The sequence below is a fragment of the Leptonotus elevatus genome, chromosome 12 (genome assembly GCF_054856555.1).
Source record: "Leptonotus elevatus isolate MCC_2025b chromosome 12, RoL_Lele_1.0, whole genome shotgun sequence".
NCBI lineage: Eukaryota > Metazoa > Chordata > Actinopteri > Syngnathiformes > Syngnathidae > Leptonotus > Leptonotus elevatus.
In genome coordinates, this window is record NC_141250.1 from 13,253,068 (window position 1) to 13,272,964 (window position 19,897).

Genomic DNA, 19,897 nt, shown 5'->3' on the forward strand with positions numbered 1-19,897 from the left:
ATACTAAAAGGGAAAAAAATGACTCTTATTAATATTTGTGTTTACTAGTTTTTGCTTGACTTTTCAGTGTCTTATAATAAATAGGCCATCATATGCTATAGATTTTGAAAAGTATAAATATTTTACAAGTAGGTTCTCACTTCTCACTAGGACGTCGAGATTTATGCTCTTAAAGGCCAAGCGAGAACATTGATCTACAGTGGATATTAAAATGTCAACACAACCCTGAAAAAGGCAATTTTTTAACACGGAGAATAAAGAGAGAGAAAAATAAATCAGAAAATGTGAAAAATAGTTGAGGAAAAATATTATTTTTACTTCAAAAAATGTATAATTGGTGCAATGTTGACTTTGAATTATGGATGAGGGTGGGAGTGGCCCATCATATCCAGTAGAGAGCAGTTTATTCCAATGTTTTTTTTTTTTTTATAATTAATACACAGATCATGATTTCGTTTACATCCACTTCTTATAATCTTATACATTTTGAGTTTTATTTGTTTGTGATGTTTTGCCAAGTGTGTCAGTTGTGGCTACCTGAAATAGGACAACTTTTATTGGTCTACACCTATGAATTCTGCCTAGCAACTAAGTAATTGAGCAATTGTTTGAACTAACAAGGAACATAAATCCAAGCAATTTGCATTGATCATGAAGCTACACTCAGTTTCCAAAGACGTTACGTTCCTATAGCGGCAACATAACCCAATCTGTATTTACATATTGGTAAAGTCATAATTAAAGCAAATCTCGTTTCTTTTTCTTTTTTTGATGAAATTTGAAATATACTTGTAAAACAGTACAAGTCAGCTTGCGACCTGAATCATTTCTGCTAAGTGAAATTTCAGTACTGTGTGCACGCAAAATGTTAGCATTAACATAAATGACCGAACCTGTCAATAAAAAAAATGCGTGGGATCTTGGCGAACTCTCAAAGGCACCCTTATGAATCCCCATAAAAATGAGTTTTCCAGGCAGCTCTGCAAATTAACCAATTTGTATTTTATTCAATCCATGGAAGGACAATGATGATGCAAACAATTAAGACGCTATCAGTCTTGTGCAGTTCAACTGCTTTGCGAGCATTCCCCGCCCCTTACGCGTTGAGAGATAAGGCCTCATCTGACTCCTCAGACTGTCGTGACTCTCATGACCAGCTCTCGCGCATTCCCGCTGGCTTGGCCGCGGGGCTCCGACGGCCTCAGATGGCTGAGCAGGTGCAGGAGGTTGTAGGGGCAATGTGGGTCGGCCACCGCGCCGCCATCGGGGTTCCCCTGCGTCCCCGGACCTCCGGCGGCCGGCGCCACCGCGGTGGTGGACGCGCCGTCGCCGGCCATGGAGGCGACCACCATCAGCGAGGACGTGGAGGTGGACACTCCGAGCCCAGTCTGGTAAGCCTGGCCGGGCTGCTGAGTCCTGTCTACAGCGACGTCCTTCAGGTCAACGTTGTCCATAGACTTGTCATAGTTGAGGACCTTCCACTGCTGGTTGACAGCCTGCCAGCGGTGGAAGATACGGAACACAGAAGGCCCCTCGTGGACAATTAGCGCTGTGGAATTAGAAAAGGTAACTTTTGTTAGGTTCTACATCAGTTTAGCACAAATCTAAGAGATTCCTTTGACCCATAAAAACTGTCAATACAGCATTTTGTTTGTTTTAAATTCAGGTTAGCAAAAGTAGTGTTTGTTTTCTGATGGCGTTCAATAATCTCTTAGCGCAGTTTGAAATTACTTATTGATTTTGTGTTCTTTGAACTCACATTGGAGAGAAGAATCTATTTGTAACACAAGACACTTGGGAGTGTGCAGTCCAGCGTAAATAATCAGCTTAACCTGTATGCTACTGCCAATGAAACTTTGTCAATCATAAAATTAAAGAAAACACATTACAGTAGTTGCCCGCGCACAACTGAATAATTACTCTTCATGCCATTTAGTAGAGCGTAGTGGTTGAAACGTTAACAAATGTAAAACCAATGTTGGCTAGAGACTTGGCTAGCAGGCTATTTACGAGTTTGTGGACGATAACAAGAAAAGAAGAAAAAAAACCTCAAAAGTGGGTTACAAACGTACATATTAACTCATTCACTGCCATTGATGGCTATAGACGTCAAAAATTCATTTGAACTATTTCTATTAGTTTTATTATTTTTTCCACTTCTGTTAACAAGAGTATGAAAACCTAGAAAAAAATAATTTATTGTACATTTAGAACAGATATAAAATTTGTGATTAATCGTGAATTAACTAGTGTAGTCATGCGATTAATAACGATTTTTAAAAAAATTATCGCTTGACACCCCTAATTTTTAATAATCTTTTATTTATTTATTTTTAAAAGAAAAGATTATTTAAAAATTAGGGGCATCGGGCAATTACATTTTTTAATCGTAATTAATTGCATGACTTCATTACTTAACTCGCGATTAATCATAAATTTGATCTGTTCTAAATGTACAATAAAAAAAATCCAAGTTTTTATACTCTTGTTAACAAAAGTGGAAAAAAATGTTTAAATAGTTCAAAAGATTTTTTGACATCTGTGCATCAATGGCAGTGAATGAGTTAATACATTTGACGTCATAATCACAGTCAATGGCTTGGCCCACCTCTGAATGCACTCGCAAGCGTAAATACTCAACAGGTTTAACAGTTAGTCGTTGGCCAGGCCATTTTCTGAGCAGTTTAGGGCTGAAAAATAACTCAACACATGATAATTGCTCAGGATATTCCTACTCAGACAGCCGACGGTCATTTGTTGACTTTGATCAGCGGGGTTGGGGTGTGCGTGCTAAAATTAGACCTAACTACACTGGCTAGTACCAAAGATATGTTAATAGTTTCTGGGTAATTTTTGGGCTGCTGAGACCAAAGAAGACATCTGTTTCTTTGAATCGGCTCTAAATTGTAAGCACAGAATTGTTGAACCAATTTGAATAATTGCTTCAATTGACACACAATTGAATGAAGTTAATCCAAAGAGAATATATTATTTTAATGAACTGATAATCAATTAAACTTTTAATTACAATTAATTAAACTTGTACTTTGGATTAAATTTAAGATAATCCGATGTGAATATAATAGTTTAATGAACTGTATGAATGTGTTACCCATTGAAGCAATTATTTAAGTTTGATGATATTTTTGACAATTAACTAATTATTTATGTACTTTAGACGTTTTATGAAGCGTATGTGTGCTTTGACGTCACCAGTGTTTGCATTTGTTTAGCGTTAATATTGCCAAATTTTCTGAATTTCTACTGATTTGCAGTATGCTCTGCAATAACGACTGCAATCTTTGTATGGACATGCTTGGAAAGACATATACAGCCTCATCAAAGTTGTAGCATAATGACAGCAATGTCATAACTTGCACGTTATTAACATTTTTAAAGCAAACATATGTAATATTTAAAAAAAAACTAGCACCAATTTTTATCACCTCAAATTTCATCGAAAGCAGTTCTGTATGTAGATCATTAATAATGATACAAAACCATATTCATTTAACGATGTCAGTGAAAACTGAGCGTTATAATTTTTGAAAATGCAGAATTTATGTAATAATACTAGGTGACCCCCCCCCCACCCCCTCCTCTAAAATTAATTCATACTGCAGCAATCGCCTCTATTCTTTGACAATGTTTAGTGATAGACAAGAAATAATGTCTGCTCATCTTTTTACCACACCCGCGCTCACTTTTTTCAAATGACAAGTTCATCTCTTTAATGACTCTGCTGTCAATCCTGACCACACTGAAGATAATCAAGCCTCCCCCTTCCTTCACATCCTGCTTATTCCCGCAGCGACACTCAAAAGAGTTTTCCTAATGCCGGATGCCATCCCACCGTCTTTCTCGCGGGAGAACGTCAACCTTAAAACGGATGATGCTACAAATGTCACTTTCATCATGGCGTGCAGAAGACACTCACCCTCCTCTCATCGGTCCTTCAGCGAGGGGGCTCGCAAAGTGTCACTTAGTTTGAAATCTATTCAAATGTATGCAGTGAAAGCTACTTCAAAGATGAGCACGTTCTTGTTCAGCGGATCAAACAAACTGTGCAATATTAATGCATTTCAATCATTTCATGACCTCATCCAACACAATGTATGTTCAAACAGACCAGTTGCACAATCTAATGATATCCAAATATGAGAGCTCAACAATTGTCTTTATACTTTTAGTTCTGTCTTTCAAAAATTGACCAAACATGATTACATCAAAACCGCTGACATTTCATGTGCTTGTTTTTCCTCTCTTCCCCATCCATTTGCGGCTCACCTATGCAGACGACGTCCATGAAGCCGTACATGCCGTAGCAGATCTGGAAGAGCAGGTCTTGGCGCTGCCAGCGTGCCGACGGGCTGAACGAGGACCACACCAGCCAGGAGATGCTGGCCATCAGGAAGAGAGAACCCAGGATGGCCGCTGCGATCTGCACTTTCTCGATCACCGTCAGTGAGATGGCTTGCCACTGCGGGGCCGCACACGAGGTCAGTAATGAATGGGTAGTAGTTCGAGTCATCATTTTGATTATGGCTTATGCTAAAAAAACTAAACTAAACAAAAAACCTATGTGAAATTTAGATTGGAATTAGCCCTCTGAAAATGTATATTCAGTGTTGAATGAATTTATATATATTTTTTTTTTTATTGAACTACTGCAATAAATGAACTTTTCTAAGATATTCTAATTGATCAAGATGCACCTTTTTGTCATTGACAAAAAAAGTGCAGTTTACATGTTAACATATAGCTTTTTAAAATGTTTACATTTTTGTAATCTGATTTATTGACTTCTGTTTGTCACACTTGATTGGTATCATTTTATGAAGTTGTTGTAGTTAACGCTTAACTCATTCACTGCCATTGACGGCTATAGACGTCAAAAATTCATTTGAACTATTTTTATTAGTTTACATTTTTTTCCCCCATTTTTGTTAACAAGAGTATGAAAACCTAGATTTATTTTGTACATTTATAACAGATATCAAATTTGTGATTAATTGATTAATCGCGAGTTAACTAGTGAAGTCATGCGATTAATTACGATTACAAATTTTAATCACATGATGCCCCTAATTTTTAATAACCTTATCTTTAAAAAAAAAAAAAATTACATTTTTAATAATGTTTTTTTTTTTTAAAGAAAAAAATATTAAAAATTAGGGGCGTCGGGCGATTACAATTTTTAAACGTAATTAATAGCATGACTTCACTAGTTAACTCGCGATTAATCACAAATTTCATGTCTGTTCTAATACAAAAAATGTTTTAAACTAGAAATAGTTCAAATGAATTTTCGACGTCTATAGCCGTCAATGGCAGTGAATGAGTTAAAAGACTGCAAGTCAAAGTGTATAAGTTGATTTACTGTAAACTAAAGATATAGTATGTAGAATTTAGTGCCATCTAGTGGTGAACTAATGCAACGACCTAAACTTGAAGTGCATGATTTTAAAGCAAGTGCACTACGGTGCCTCAGAGAGCTAACACTTCGCAAGCCTACCACAAATTTCTACATTTGCGGCGAAACATGTCAGTAAGGCGCGGCGTGACCTATGAATGTTAATATGATGCAACATTTTTTTTATGTATCTTTTTTCCCTTTTTTTTTAAATGAATGAACATTGGAAATTTAAAAAAAAAAATGCACACTGTCCCTTTAATACACTTCCATGTTAATTCATGGTCCATTTGTATTTATTTGAGCATAAACCTAATCTATTGAACCAAAAACAATGTGTTATAATTCTGATATTGCTTATTGTAACATAATTTATGTTTATATGTGGAAAGAGGACCTTGACAAAAATAATCCCAATCACAATGTTGAAGGAAATAAAATAGCAATTAGATATTTTCAACCCTACTTAATAGGGTCCCTGACAAAAACCCATCCCACCTGACTGATGGATGAGAGGTGGGGTACATCCTGGACTGGTCTCCAGCCAATCACAGGGGTAATTGATGCTAATTCATTAAAAAAAGGCTCTAATTAATTAGACTTTTTTTTTTTATCCAATCCATCCACAAAACAAATTATTTTTTAATAGATGATACTTAAAATTAAATGTTTAAATTGTACTACATTGATATATGAACTAGTCCTCTGTTGAGTTCTTTCTCACAGCAATCCACACATAATCTCTTTGGGGAATTGCCAGTCCTAGTTTGCACATCACTTTGTGCAAGTGCCTGGAAATTGAATACATGATGTAAATAGACTGCAATGCCACCAAAGCACTTTATATTGCGAGTTATTCACCCGTTTTACCTCCCACTCGAGGCAGAGTTGCATTATAAGTTACTTTGAGTTCTGCGTTATGCTCACAAATGCTTCCTTCGTATAGCAGTCTGGGAGGGGAAAATCTGTCATCCTTTTCAAGTGTAAATTGAATCTGTCCAACGCTGTCAGCATTTCGGGCACCTCGGCAGAAAACTCAAAACGGCGACATGTGAATTTCGCGTCCTCACCTGCAGTGGGTTCTTTGTGCTTATGGCGATGACCTGGTACTTGTAATAGCAGAGCTCACAGGCCCAGGAACCTCGCTCGCTGATCCACTTGATGAGGCAGGGTTGATGGGTGCAGCGGACAGAGCCGCAGCATCGACACGGGCTCAGGAGCTCCCCCTGCAGGAAAAAATGAGTAGTGTGTCTTAATGGATAAGAAATGGGTGGAACATGTTTTTACCTATTTTTCAAATTGTGAGATCTCACACATGAGGGGAAAAAATACCGTATGAAATTGAAATGGCCAGCACATCACACGCATAATCATTATCTTCATCCACAATCATAAATCTTCTCCAAATCAAATGTCTGCTGTAATACCAAGACTAACCTGTGAGAGGCAGCGTGGTGCCATAGGGCATCCAGATCAAAAGAAAATACAAAAAAAAGAAGAAAACATACAAGCTAGGCTAACTGCTAGCTTTTCTGCTAACTACAATACTGTGGCAAACCCCTCTAGTCATTTTTATTGTAGTGATGAAATAATTTGTGTTACACCAGTCATTCTCTCTTTAACTCTAAGTACCACCTCAAAAAGAATTACCAACATAATGACCAACATTAAAATACCGTAATATTGTAAATCACTAACATTATGCACAGTTTGAGCACCTAAATATAAATACATTTGACACCCCCCCCCCCCCCCCAAAAAAAAAAGTTTAATCCAACAGAGCACTACTTGGGCTGCAATTCTTTCATGTATCACTACTATGAGCTTGAGTACTCGTGTGTAGGCTACTCGTACAGCACTCATTACAACTAGTTGCGTCCGGCACGTGAATAGCGGAAAACTGAGTAAATAAACCCCAAAAATGTTTAGATGCCACAACATGGTGCAAAAACGCTACATGAAGCTCCTCAACTTATTTCACCATAGTTCCATAGCAAGATGCCACAAGATGGCGCCATAGCAATACTTTTAAATTACAAGGCCTGACCACAAAAACAACAAATCTGTAGTTTTTCATTATGACAAAGCCGGAGAAAGCCCAGAATGAAACCATGAACTTTGGAACTGTGCGGCAGATCTGCTAACCACTAGCTGCACCGCGCTGCCCAGATTGTAAAATACTCAATGGAAATATCTCCACATTATTGTTGTGCTGAAATCAAGGGGGAAGGGAAGTAGTAGCGGGTAGGTGGAGGAGAAAAGGGCCCGTCCGCAGATGGTCCGAGTGGGCGTGTATTGGCATGGCCATCAGAACACTTGTGACGTGTCCGGCGGGACTCGACACGCTCGCTGTGACTGTCCCGGTGGCTGCCAAGAGCTGAAAAGCCAGGCTGCGGAGCTAATGGGAGCATCTGATAACAAACGTGGCATTCGAGCCCACACGCTCAGGAAGTGACAACTAAATGTCCTTTTGTTGATCAAACAATACACAAAAAATAGAACAATTCACGTGTCTGTATTCGGATGACGCATCTTTTGCATTGTTTTGCCATCTTATGTGCTGCATTATCACCAAAACACTTCAGCGCTTTGCATTTTCTAGCCAATGCTCTCACTGTGGATGTAAATAATGACATGATGCTAAATTAGCAATAGCTTCTGGCATTACTCAAAGGCCTGGCCTCCATCCAAGTGCACTCCATTAACATTAGGAGAAGGGAAATTGCAGCATAATAAACTCTGCTACAGAAAGTGCATGATTTTATTTTATTTTTTTAATTGGCAACAGCACTCGGGCCACCAGCATTTTTTTTATGAGCACCAGCAATACGGCAGACATCTGGAAAAACAGGCAAATGAGTAAAATAGTTTTAATGTGATCTTATTCGAGTTCAAGAGAGGTAGTATAGCCACTCACTCGCTTTATAGCGGTCAATTAAGGTCAAAGCGCCTTTTGCTTTAAGAACAACAACATTCAATCTTTTCTTCTTGGTCAATATTAGTCAGATCTTCCTTGCTGGAGCACCCAAATTCAATGTTCGCATCATCCCACAGATTTGCAGTTAGACGGGTGACTTTCTGACTTTCTTATGGTCAAACATTCTTTTCTTAGTACAGGTTAAAGTGCTGTACAATACAATAGCCTCTGATTTGTTCATGTGGGGCATTTAACATTCACTAATTTAAATTTACACCTATTGTAACTTTTTTCTTGAAAAAAAATCTGATTCAATATAACTTTTTCTTCTTCAGAAAATCACAACTATTTATTTTCCTAATATTATACCCTTTTTTTAAATCCTCATTTATTCTCCTATCTTGATCATTTTATCCTCATAACATTCCATTCACTGTTTAGACAATAAACAAATACAATCAGCCTTGATGAATAACCTGAATATGCCCGAATATGATTGGATGAATCAGCTGGTGGGTGGGGCCAAAGACAAAAATATCAATGAGGTCATCGATTAGTTTGTCGACTCGACTAGCATCACCTTTGTGTCGTCTACAAAAAATGTGGTCATTCACTCCATATGTAGGTTGGAAAGTCGTAACGTTTGACAGTAACGTCATTAGCAAAACATAAGAAAAACGAGTGACAACTTTGGTTGGATATGATCACGGAGCCAAATATGCAATATTATGCAGAGTCTGCTTTGCATTTCGCTGGTGTCTCGAGTGATGATTGCTTGAGGAATAAATTGGAGCGTTTTAAGTGAGCCGAGACACAAGGAAGCCCACTTCCCAGGAGATTAATTTAAGAGGTATGACGGGGGGTGGGGGTGACGGGGCAGAAAAAAAATCTATTGCCGTTCAAATGAGCTCAGTTATGTCTGAGATAAGACGGGGGAGGGAGGCCTGGATCAAGATGAGCTCTTACTTTTTTTTAATTTGCTTTTCCTCTGGGCCATTTCCAACAAAATGGCAGAGCGTCTGTCCTCCGTAAGACGCAGGAAGCATCACGCCGAACTATATAGGAAGAATGACACTAACTCGCTCCCCTCGAGGCTTCTTATTCTGCTGCAGACAAGTCCAAGTGCATTAGCTGTGTTGCCATTTAGCAAGCAAAGCTAGGATTCGGCGGTGAAGACACGAAAGAAGCGGACGCTCCAAAATTGCATTTTTACATCCCCTTGCAGGACGACTGCATTCAATTTCTATTAAATTGTACATCCTTTCTAAAAGACTTGGCTATTTCCTAGCAATTATAGCAGGGATAGAGCTGAATATGAGTTTGAGGGCAGTGGGGTGCGGAAACGAGCGCGGGCAATTCGTAGTAACCCCCAGCTAAGTTACTGGTGGTGTCGTGATGGGACGAGAGCAGCTGGCACACTGCTTAACATACTCCATGATCCATTCAAGTTATTCGGATAAAGTGAAAGGAGGACCTGTTATTTGTGCGTCTTGTAAAGCAGTCGGGCCATAAGAAGTTCAGAAAACCTCCAAGTTGTTCAAAGGAATCAAAGATGATAAAATATTATTAAAATTGTGGCACAGACAGTGATTCTCAAGGTATGGTATGCCAGCTCTCTCTGGTGGTACGTGAATCACTGCCCAAATACAGTTCAGTTATATTTGGCTTTTATGTTAAATTCATTTGTTTTTAACTCAATTCATTGCCATTGACGTCAAAAATTCATTAGAATTATTTATTTTATGAAAACCTAGAATTTAGAACAGACGAATAAAATGTGTGATTAATCGTGAGTTAACTAGTGAAGTCATGCGATTACATTTTTTTAATTAATCTCCTGACACCCCTCAAACCTACAAAAAAAAGATTGTACATTTAGAACAGATATACAATTTGTGATAAATCGTGAGTTAACTAGTGAAGTCATGTAACTACAATACACGAGTTAATTACGAAAAATTTTAATAGCCTGCCCCTAATTTTTAATAATCTTTTCTTTTTTCAAAAGAAAAGATTATTAAAAATAAAAAAATAAATTAATTAAAATTACTTTTTTTGAAAAAAAGAAAAGATTATTAAAAACTAGGGGCAGGCTGTTAAAATGTTTCGTAATTAATCGCATGACTTCACTAGTTAACTCACGATTTATCACAAATTTTACATCTGTTCTAAATGTACAATCTTTTTTTTATTTAGGTTTTCATACTCTTGTTAACAAAAGTGGAAAAAAATTTAAACTAATAGAAATAGTTCAAATTAATTTTTGACGTCCATAGCTGAAAGTTGATGGTTGATTGGTTTTAAAACATTTATTTAGCAACAGTTCAGAGTTATAATAGTCTTGGAATTTTCATAATAGTTTTAATTCATTTTCAGAGCGGTGTGCTAGATTTAGTTTTTCCAGAGGGGGCACAGTATGAACCTGGAAAAAACAGAGCTCTAAGATTATAATAACCTTGATACAGTTTCTGTTAAACTATTGCGTTCAATACATTTAAGTACCTAAATCACTATTCAAGTACACAATTGTGAAGCACAGTGTTAATGTTCAAACTGCATAATGTTACAGTGGCTTACAATATTAAATATACATTTTAGAGGGGGGGAAAACTATCATGTTAAAATGTCCATGTGTACTTTACACACGCTGTCAGGAGCACTCGTAAAAATCTATTCGAGTTTATGCATGGAAGAAAAGCCTTTAATTACTCATTGGTAATTTAACTCCCACAGGCGACGTCTGGCTTGACTAGGAAAGAATGAGGAAATTGTAACGTGAACAAAAAGATGGTGTTGCGGCTGTGATCATTCCGCCTATCCAACCTGCCAGCGAGGCGGTCCCATTGTTGTGGGATTCTTACGTAACAGCGATCATCCTCATTATCTCATTCTGTGCAAACAAGAGGGTTATATTCGGAATTAGTCTCTTTGTACGTCGAGAGGTTGTAACACAAAGAGAGAATTAGATTGTAAAACATTTGATCTGGTTCGAAGCGACCGCAGGCGCCAGGTTTTTCGCTTATGTATTTTTAGACACGGCGGCAAGGACGCTTGGATTCGCTCCCTCGTTTGTTTTAAGCGGGACGCTGCTCGAAGGTTTGAAAGAGAGGGAGGGAGGGAGGGAGGACGACTTTCACGGAGATACAAACTGAGGCGGCTGACAAGGGTCCAAAATCCGTTCCATTCGATTCACAAGGGGTCCCATTTGATTCATTCATCAGATATTTGATATATTTTTTATTTTATTTGAATAATTGTTCATATAAATTAAAACAATTCTGAATTGTCTCAGAGTATAATAAGCCTTTTTTTTTTGTAAATGTAAGAAAATACTTTGAAATTCCTGTGAACAGTAAATTTCAAGAAAATGGTTTTATGACAATATTGGGCTATGAAAAGGAAAATCGATACAATTAACTCATTCACTGCCATTGACGGCTATAGACGTCAAAAGTACGAAATTTGAACTATTTCTATTAAACATTTTTTTCCACAATTTGTTAACAAGAGTATGAAAACCTAGATTTTTTTTATTGTACTGTATTAGAACAGATATACAATTTGTGATTAATCGTGAGTTAACTAGTGAAGTCATGCAATTCAATTACGATTAAAAAAACGTCTGACGCCCCTAATTTTTTGTATTTACATTTTTTATTTGTAATTAATTGCATGACTTCAATAGTTAACTCATGATTAATCACAAATTTTATATCTGTTCTAATTGCACAATATTTGTTTCTAGGTTTTCATATTCTTGTTAAGAAAAGTGGGGGAAAAAATTGTTCAAATGAATTTTTTACGTCTATAGCCGTCAATGGCAGTGAATGAATTAAGCATTTTTTTTTAAACCCAGCCCTAATTGTTATATTCTCTGTGTACTTGTGTTGGTCTGTGTTGAAATATATACGTTGCAGCGTCACTGACACATAAGGTAGTTCAGGGGTTACCAACTGCGGTCCTCGTGAGCACCTATCCAGCATGTCTGGAATATTTCCCTCCTCCAACGCACCTGATTCAAACAATAAGGATTGTTACCAGGCTGCTGTAGAGCTTGCTGATGATCTGATCATATGAATCAGGTGTGTTGGAAGAGGGAAAAAAGGCTGGCTAGGTGCACCTCGAGGACCGGAGTTGGTAACCCCTGCAGTAAATGCTATGTGTTAGCACGCTTAAGCTAATGGACATTAAGGCAAAGTTGTGTATTTCTTCAAAACACAGTATGTGTCTCGGTAAAAAGGCATTTTGATGATGTCACGCTCAAAATGATGTGGTATATCCAATCTGTCGGTTTACATTTTGGCAGTAATCCACTTGAATCACATTTGGTTTGATCTCGATCTGAAAGCTATTCAATTCCATGTTGTTTTCTTTTTAGACCGTCATTGAACATATTTGAATTGTTGCACTTGAGAGCAAAATATTGGAATTGTGTCAATTGAACCATGCAGTATAAATCCCGCCGAAGATCCCAATGGGCAAACCAAGGCACTGTTGTGACTGTGTTGCGTATACAGTCATTATAGCATTGCTCAAACCACCAATCTAAAGACTTTCGCACAGCACTGATGTATCTCACGCCATTTTTTTTTGTCTCGCAGCCTTGGGGATGGAAGTGTTGTTTGGAGAAGGATTGTCACATCAGATACGAGCCGCCTCTGTCTATGTGACAACCTTAAAAGCGAAGGCAGAAGAGAGGAACGACTAACATCGCCGCCGGCTCTATCACTCTGAGGCATGCGGACCTTCCACTTATCTCCCCTTTCAGAAACGTGCACGGTTCACACCTCAAGCAGATCCATATCTGGGCTTGGCGGAGAGACAACACCCCCGAACACGAGGCAGGCTGGCGAGGGACAAAGACTTGCGTTAAGAGATAAGATGGCGTTCAATCAAGCTTTATTGACGAGCCTTGACGTATCAAGGAGAGGTCGATAATATGGCGGGAGGAGGCCATGGGAAAGGCGTTGGGTTCTCCACTGCTTTGTATGCGCCGCAAAAATGTGCTGACTGTGCGGAGAGAAAAAGAAAGAGGGAGGAAAAAACCTAAAGCAGCCTGTGGACTCTGCATTAGTATTAAAAAGTGGGAGCTCAGAGGTGAAACGATGCACTGAGATGCAGAAAGAGTAATTATCTGAGAGATTATAGGCCATTAAAAAGGCAATGACCATGAAATGATACAGTAAGTCGCATGCTTTACATAAAAGGCAAAAGGGACACGTTAATTGGTTTCCTTCACATTCTATACACTCATTACCACTTAGGGTTAAAGACAAAAGATTTTTTGTCGATTAATTGATGTCGTTTCAATTTTTATTGTCATTTTTATGGAGAATAGACTTGCTATATGGCTGTCATTTTTGTTAAAATATTTCCACATGCATCCATACAGCCACTAGTATACATACGTCGGTGTCGTAAAGCGAGAAAAGGCTACACAAAACTACACGAGGGTCGGCATGTTGATTTTTTTTGTATCTTGCAACTTCTATGCCGAGTAAAATTCTCGTTAGCAGAGTTATTGTCAGTTTTGAACGTAACATTTTGGTGACAAAGACCTTGTTCCTCGCCAACAGTGCCAAGTTACCGCAAGACAAGTAATATATGAAGCTAGCAAAGCTAGCTTCTCTTCTCATCCACAGCAAGCTTTTTTTTGCTGTTACCTTGTTGGTTAGACATTTCGCTACTGCAACTAGCGTTCGACAAAGGTAAGTTCTTTGTAAAATTGATTCGCGTTTAAGCAACTTAAAGCGCTAAACGTCGATACGGAGTATAGTAAAGTCAACAATTTGGTTCAACCGCTAATTGACACTTAATGATTCCTGGGCCTGCTTCTTATTTAACTACATTCATTTTGTCCCTGTTCGTAAAGAATATCCAAAGCTAGCTGCTATTCTTTTCCACAGCTAGCTTATTTTTGCTGTGTTGTCTTGGTAGTTGGACATTTCACTCCTCCAGAGTGTTCTGCAAAGTTCTTTGTAAAGTCGATTAGCATTTAAGCGACTTAAAGCGTTAAACTTCAATACGGAGTAGTAAAGCGACTGGTCAACCAAAATGGTTCAAGCGCTAAATGCCACATAATGAGGTTTTCTGGGCCTCCTTCTCATTCAATTAATTACATTCATTCTGGCTCTGTTCCTTTCAGGAGAGCAAAAGGGGTCCGGTGTTATGCATGGATAGGCTTGATGTAGTTCAATATGTCTTTAAGCCCTTTTAAAACCGTTTTTTTGTTTGTTTGTTTGTTTTTTAAATATTAAAGCATGCTTTATTTATACAGATATTACGCCAAATACAACATGACAATACAGTTCTGCTGGACCTTATTGCTTCGATTCTATTGCCCAAATCCAATTCCAACCCTTAAGTTGTTTCACCATGCATCCATACTCGTGAAATTGATTCTGTTATTGCTTGGTCTCTGTTACTGAAGTCATATTACAGGGTGGAAAAGTCATTGACAATCAACGTGTTATTTTATTTTTTTTGACAATTTCACTTTTGTTTGTAATTTTATGACTTCAAGTCAGTTCTTGCAATATTAGGACTGATCTTGTAAAAGTACGACTTTAAAGTTAGTTGTTGTTATGGCGACATGTTAATTTTGGGAAAATTATGCTTTTTTTTTAGTGGGAATTTTTTTATAATCTTAATTCTTGGAAATTATGATTTTTACCCTATAAATTATGGCTTCTCTATCATAAAATAACTGCATTTTTTTGTCAAATAACCTTATTTTCTTTCTTGTAACCATTTTCCCGTAATATAACAACTTAATTTGAGTACATGCATAACTTTTCAGCAATCAATCTCATATCATGTAGTACATGACCTCAAAAGTCTTCCCCAAAAGTACACGTTTTTTTCTTAGAATTTTTGGATTAAATTTCTCCTAAAATCAGAACTTGTCTGTGACATTTTTTTAATTTTAAATCCCAGCCACTTTCTTGTAATATTCTAACACATTTGTTACATCTCAGCTGTTGTCAGATTTTTTTCTTTGAAATGTTAATACTAGATTATTCTTTTAAAACATTTTTTTATCTTTATACATTTTACTAATTTACTATTGTATGATTAGAACTTTATCCTCAGAAATTGTACAACATTGCTATTGTACGATTGCCACTTGTTTCCTCTTAATATTACCACTTTATTTTGTGTGAAATTCCAACTTTATCTCAATAGTGTCAGAGCTAGTATTTCTTTTTCCATACCAGCTTCTGTAGCACAAGGCCGAGTCTTTCCTTATTTTGCCGCAGCTATTGCATCCTTGCTCTGAGATTAGGTTCTCTCCAACAAGACCTTGGATATGTAGACAAGTATTTTGACTTGTATTCACATGTGATGTCCAGTATAGCAGTGATTCCCTCTCATTTACTCTGCTGCAATTCATTAGTGGTCTGACTGCTGAGACGCACAGAAAACTACCTCATTTTACACTGTCTGAAAATTGTTTATTGTTATTACAAATTTACTATAAATGCATTTGTATACATTTATCTATGTATACTGAAAATAACAATTTCTCTTCTACTGTGGCAGAAGGTGCAATACACCTGTGTATCTCCACCTGTTGCCATCCATACAGAATAATAGCTTTGCCTTCAAACTAAACAAGCCCAGATTTCACAATAGTACATTTGAGAGTCAAACTAATTACTCTAGCATTTTTTCCTTCCATTTATTAACGCATAACTTAAAGGATCTTTGTGCAGTTTGTCACTTTGTTTAACTCGTGACTGCCACCTCTGGCCTAAAGCGTAACTGCAGCATCTGTGTCAGGCTCATTCATGGTGCGCGTGCGAGTACGTGCACGTTCTTAAAGCCACAGCCGCAGTTGACAAACAAAGACATGACTTCAAATGAGGTCAGAAAAACTCTACCCCTCTCCAAAGAAACTGGAGTGTGTAAGGTCCGCACACTCTACTATAAAGGGAAGAGAAAAGCTGATAGGCGCAGTCAAGGTAAAACAGTCAGGGCTCTTGGAACTCATCTGGGCATTGGTGGAGCATGCATGATGAAGACAAAACTTTAATATTACCTTTTTAAACGGCACAATGCACCTTTAATGTTAGCTATCAATCAACGTGGTAAGCACATTTTGTCAGTTTGTCAGATAGTTGTCTGTCGAATTCCAAAGTGCATCACGTGGCCATTTTAAACATCCATCCATCCATTTTCCCAACTGCTTATTATACTTAAAAAAAAAAAAAAAAAACAGGAACACAAATGGTGAAAAACAGTTTTAATGCTTGAACTCGACAATTATTGAAAAGGGCTTACAATTTTCTAGAAAAGCCACAAGATGGCGCCAAAGACTACATATACATGAGTGTAAATGAAGCGCCTCAACTCACTTTAATGTGTATTTTGGTTAACATAAGGATGCCACCAGGTGGTGCTGATATTAAAATATGATATTCACTGTTGCACAAAAACAGAGCAGGTGTTTTTTTTTTTTAATCAGTTTAGGCAAAATTCGTAAATATGCAGGGTTGACCGAATTAGTCATTTGACTTAAAAGGTCACAGAAATAATTACATTTGTACATTTAATTACTTTGACTCTTTATTGAGGGGTTGTGTGCTGTGAAATGTTTCTAATGTAAAATATATAGGTGTGCCTTGGTTCAATAAAGGTTGAGAAACACTGCAGTAGAGCACATGTGAATAGGTTCAATGCGGCTCTGTCGGTCGGGAAAATGTGCATCAAATGAAGCGTGTGGAGAAGCTTTGCACTCACATGCTCCGGCCCCTGGAAGCAGATCCTGCACAAGGGCGTCCTGAAGCCGCTTTCCGTGTAGCTGGTGAGGGAGAACCTCTCCTCCAGTTTGCCTTTCGAGCAGTCGTCTGAGGAGCCGCCGCATCCTCGTAGCGCCGCCGACAGCTCCGCGGCGTCCACCCAGCCCGGCACCGCCGGTCCTCGCTCGGCGGCGGTGGCTCCTGCTGGTGCTGCCGCGGGCGGGGTGGCTCTCTCGGCGACGCCCGGCTCGCGGTTCTGCGTGGCTTGTCCGCTCATGGGGCTGAGCGGAGGCGGCGGAGGCGCCGGCGGCCCGAGCAGGAGCAGCCTCAGGTCACCAAGCAGGACGCAGCAGCGGCTCTTCAGCATGCCCCGGCCGCGCAGCATCGGCCCCGGTCTCTGTGTTTCCCTCCCGCCCGGCAACCGAATCACAGCAGAAGCACCGCGGCGCTGGGGCGCACTGCGCGTCCCCTCATGTGGCGCTTGGATGAGCTGACCTGACGGGATATTTACGAGCTAGTATTCCGATTCAACGTCTTTTACCGTCCGGTCGAAACCAAGTTAATCCAAAAGGCGGACAAATCCCACGGATGTAAACAAGTGTCCGAAGCCATTGGGCGGAGTGAATGGAGATGCTGGAGGAGGAAAGTCAAACGTTAGATTGATGGGCTTGTGCATTTGACTAACAAGTATGTGGTCCAACGGTGACCACTGTCGTCTTCTTCACAGCCTCAAATTGGCACGCGACAAACGGCAATCTGCCCTCGAAATCATAAGTATTAAAGCCACGTCACTGCTATCATCGCCTTAATGTGGGAGGCAAATCGAGTCAGACGTGTCTTACCTGGCCAGCTACGCCGATTTCTGCACGATTTTTTTCTCTCACCCCGCCACCCCTAACCCGGCCCCTCCACACATGCCGCCTCTCTGTGTCGTCGCCGTTGGAATCTACGTGGACGATGATGGGTGGAAATCCAACGCGGCTGTCGGAGCGTCCTGCCGTAGGTGACAAAAGCATCCGGTGAGCGCGGTGCTGTGTGAGCACTGGCTGCTGTTGCTGCCGAGTGGATGGATGCTGCCGAGCATGATGCAGCCTGGGACAGAGCCCAGACCAGACGCCCCACACACGTCATGCATGTACAACTACAACACACTCACGCAAGCAGAGGAGAGAAAATATAGCCTATATGCTGCACATAAATAAAATAAGCCATCTGTTTCACAGGGGGCGGGGGCCGGGGGGTGGGGGGCGTCAAAACTTTTAAATTAATCAAAACTCACCTCAGTTTACCTGTGTTGGGCCTTAGTTTTGTCACTTTTACATAAAACAATTAATAGTAGGATTACATTTTGTTAAATTTGTCTAACTATCGCCTGTTTGTTTAGTGACTATAAAAAGTCTACCCACCTCAGTTAAAATGCCTGTTTTTCTTTTTTGTTTAATCAGACCAGGATAAATCATTTAAAAAATATACCTTTTATGTGAGCTATAACTTGTACAACTCTGTTGATTTATTTATTTTTACCTTTTCAAGGGGGCGAAATTAAAAAAAATATATACAACTGAAATGTTGTACAAGTTTGTGCACCCTCTTATAACTAAGCTGTATTCAACTTCAAAACTTCTGATTAACCCCAAATGAAGTTCAGACGCTCCAGTGCAACTATCACCGACATTTCCTTTTGCTTTTGAGCAGGAGCCTGAAGGTTTGTGCTAATGACTGTCATTTTAAACTGTTCATAATTCATCCAGTTTCCACCTTGAGGAAAGCATCAGTTCAATTTGCAGGAAATTGGCCCCAAAACATGACGCAGGCACCAGCATGCTTCACTGCAGGCATGATGTTCTTTTGGTGATGAGCAGCATTGTTTTTGCACCAAAAAATGTTGAACCTTGGTTTCATTGACCATAACCAAATGTTCCAAACATGTGTCTCATGTCTGCCAGTCTTCTTATCTATCTTTCTGTTTTCTATAAATGCATCTTTGTCTCTGTCTCTATATCTATTGGGCTGTCCAGGTTTTGATTTATCAGTCTCCGTATATATATTTTTTTGTCTATCTACAGTACCATGTCTGCCCGTCTATTCATCTTTCTGTCCATCCACAACATTATTACCTTAAGTGATAGAAATAGGCTATTGTTCAGTTGTTGCCAACTACGATTCATAATTAAACAATTTATTATCTGGCGACAGTAGGCTAAGTTAAATTATGCATATCTCATCTAAACACAAATATAAATTAAGTCTTCTGAGGAAGTACTTTTCATGCAGTCATGTGTAATCTACTTGACAGATAGACAAAGGATGAATAAAATATCTATAGCTCAGAAAATGGGTTTTATTTATCATCCATCTATGCCAGTGAAATTGAAGAAAGCCCACACAAGCGCTGGGAGAACATTTAAATTCCATACAGGAAGGCTGGAGCCAAGATTTGAACCCAGAACCTTAGTATGGGATTTTTCGTTGAGACTGGTCAAGACCAGCACTGATCTGCAATTATTCAACTTCATTCAAGCAATTTATTTAATTCATGTGTTACTAATATCAGTGATTCACAAAACAACTATTTAGTATTTCATTCATTTTTTAAATAATATTTCGCAGACTTACATCAATACTCGCCACTGTCTAATGACGTCCATTGGGAAAAGTGGAGTCAAATTTAAACCAGTGCTGACCTTTTCATCTCCTTGGCCCGATGACATAATCCAACAAAGGTTAAGGAAATATGGAATCAAGAGTAGGTTGTTTGACTTCTATAATAATAATAAGTTTTCTGCACTGTCCATTTATTATTATTTTTTTTTTTTTGGGGGGGGG

At 38.8% G+C, this 19,897-nt stretch overlaps 1 protein-coding gene and 1 long non-coding RNA gene across 2 annotated transcripts; one reads left to right on the top strand and one right to left on the bottom strand.

Moving 5' to 3' along the window:
- Nucleotides 1–981: 981 nt before the first annotated feature.
- LOC147164642 (E3 ubiquitin-protein ligase MARCHF4-like) lies at nucleotides 982–18,208 on the bottom strand. Its single transcript, XM_086092103.1, has 5 exons — nucleotides 17,914–18,208; nucleotides 17,073–17,704; nucleotides 6,484–6,639; nucleotides 4,288–4,480; nucleotides 982–1,549 (listed from the first exon to the last, which is right to left on the bottom strand). The coding sequence occupies exons 2-5, from the start codon at nucleotides 17,454–17,456 to the stop codon at nucleotides 1,131–1,133; spliced, it is 1,152 nt and encodes a 383-aa protein (XP_085948229.1). The 5' UTR covers nucleotides 17,457–17,704; nucleotides 17,914–18,208; the 3' UTR covers nucleotides 982–1,130.
- Nucleotides 1,122–15,169, top strand: LOC147164643 (uncharacterized). Its single transcript, XR_015096766.1, has 3 exons — nucleotides 1,122–1,566; nucleotides 4,296–4,499; nucleotides 12,932–15,169. It is a non-coding gene; the product is annotated as an uncharacterized LOC147164643 (long non-coding RNA).
- Nucleotides 18,209–19,897: the final 1,689 nt, after the last annotated feature.

Excerpts from the sequence above, each read along its gene's own strand:
- LOC147164642 (XM_086092103.1), bottom strand. The coding sequence starts at position 17,456 with ATGCTGCGCGGCCGGGGCATGCTGAAGAGCCGCTGCTGCGTCCTGCTT. Across the intron at positions 6,640-17,072 it reads GCTTCCAGGGGCCGGAGCAT|GGGGAGCTCCTGAGCCCGTG; the intron begins GTGAGTGCAAAG and ends TTTTTCCTGCAG. Across the intron at positions 1,550-4,287 it reads CATGGACGTCGTCTGCATAG|CGCTAATTGTCCACGAGGGG; the intron begins GTGAGCCGCAAA and ends CTAATTCCACAG.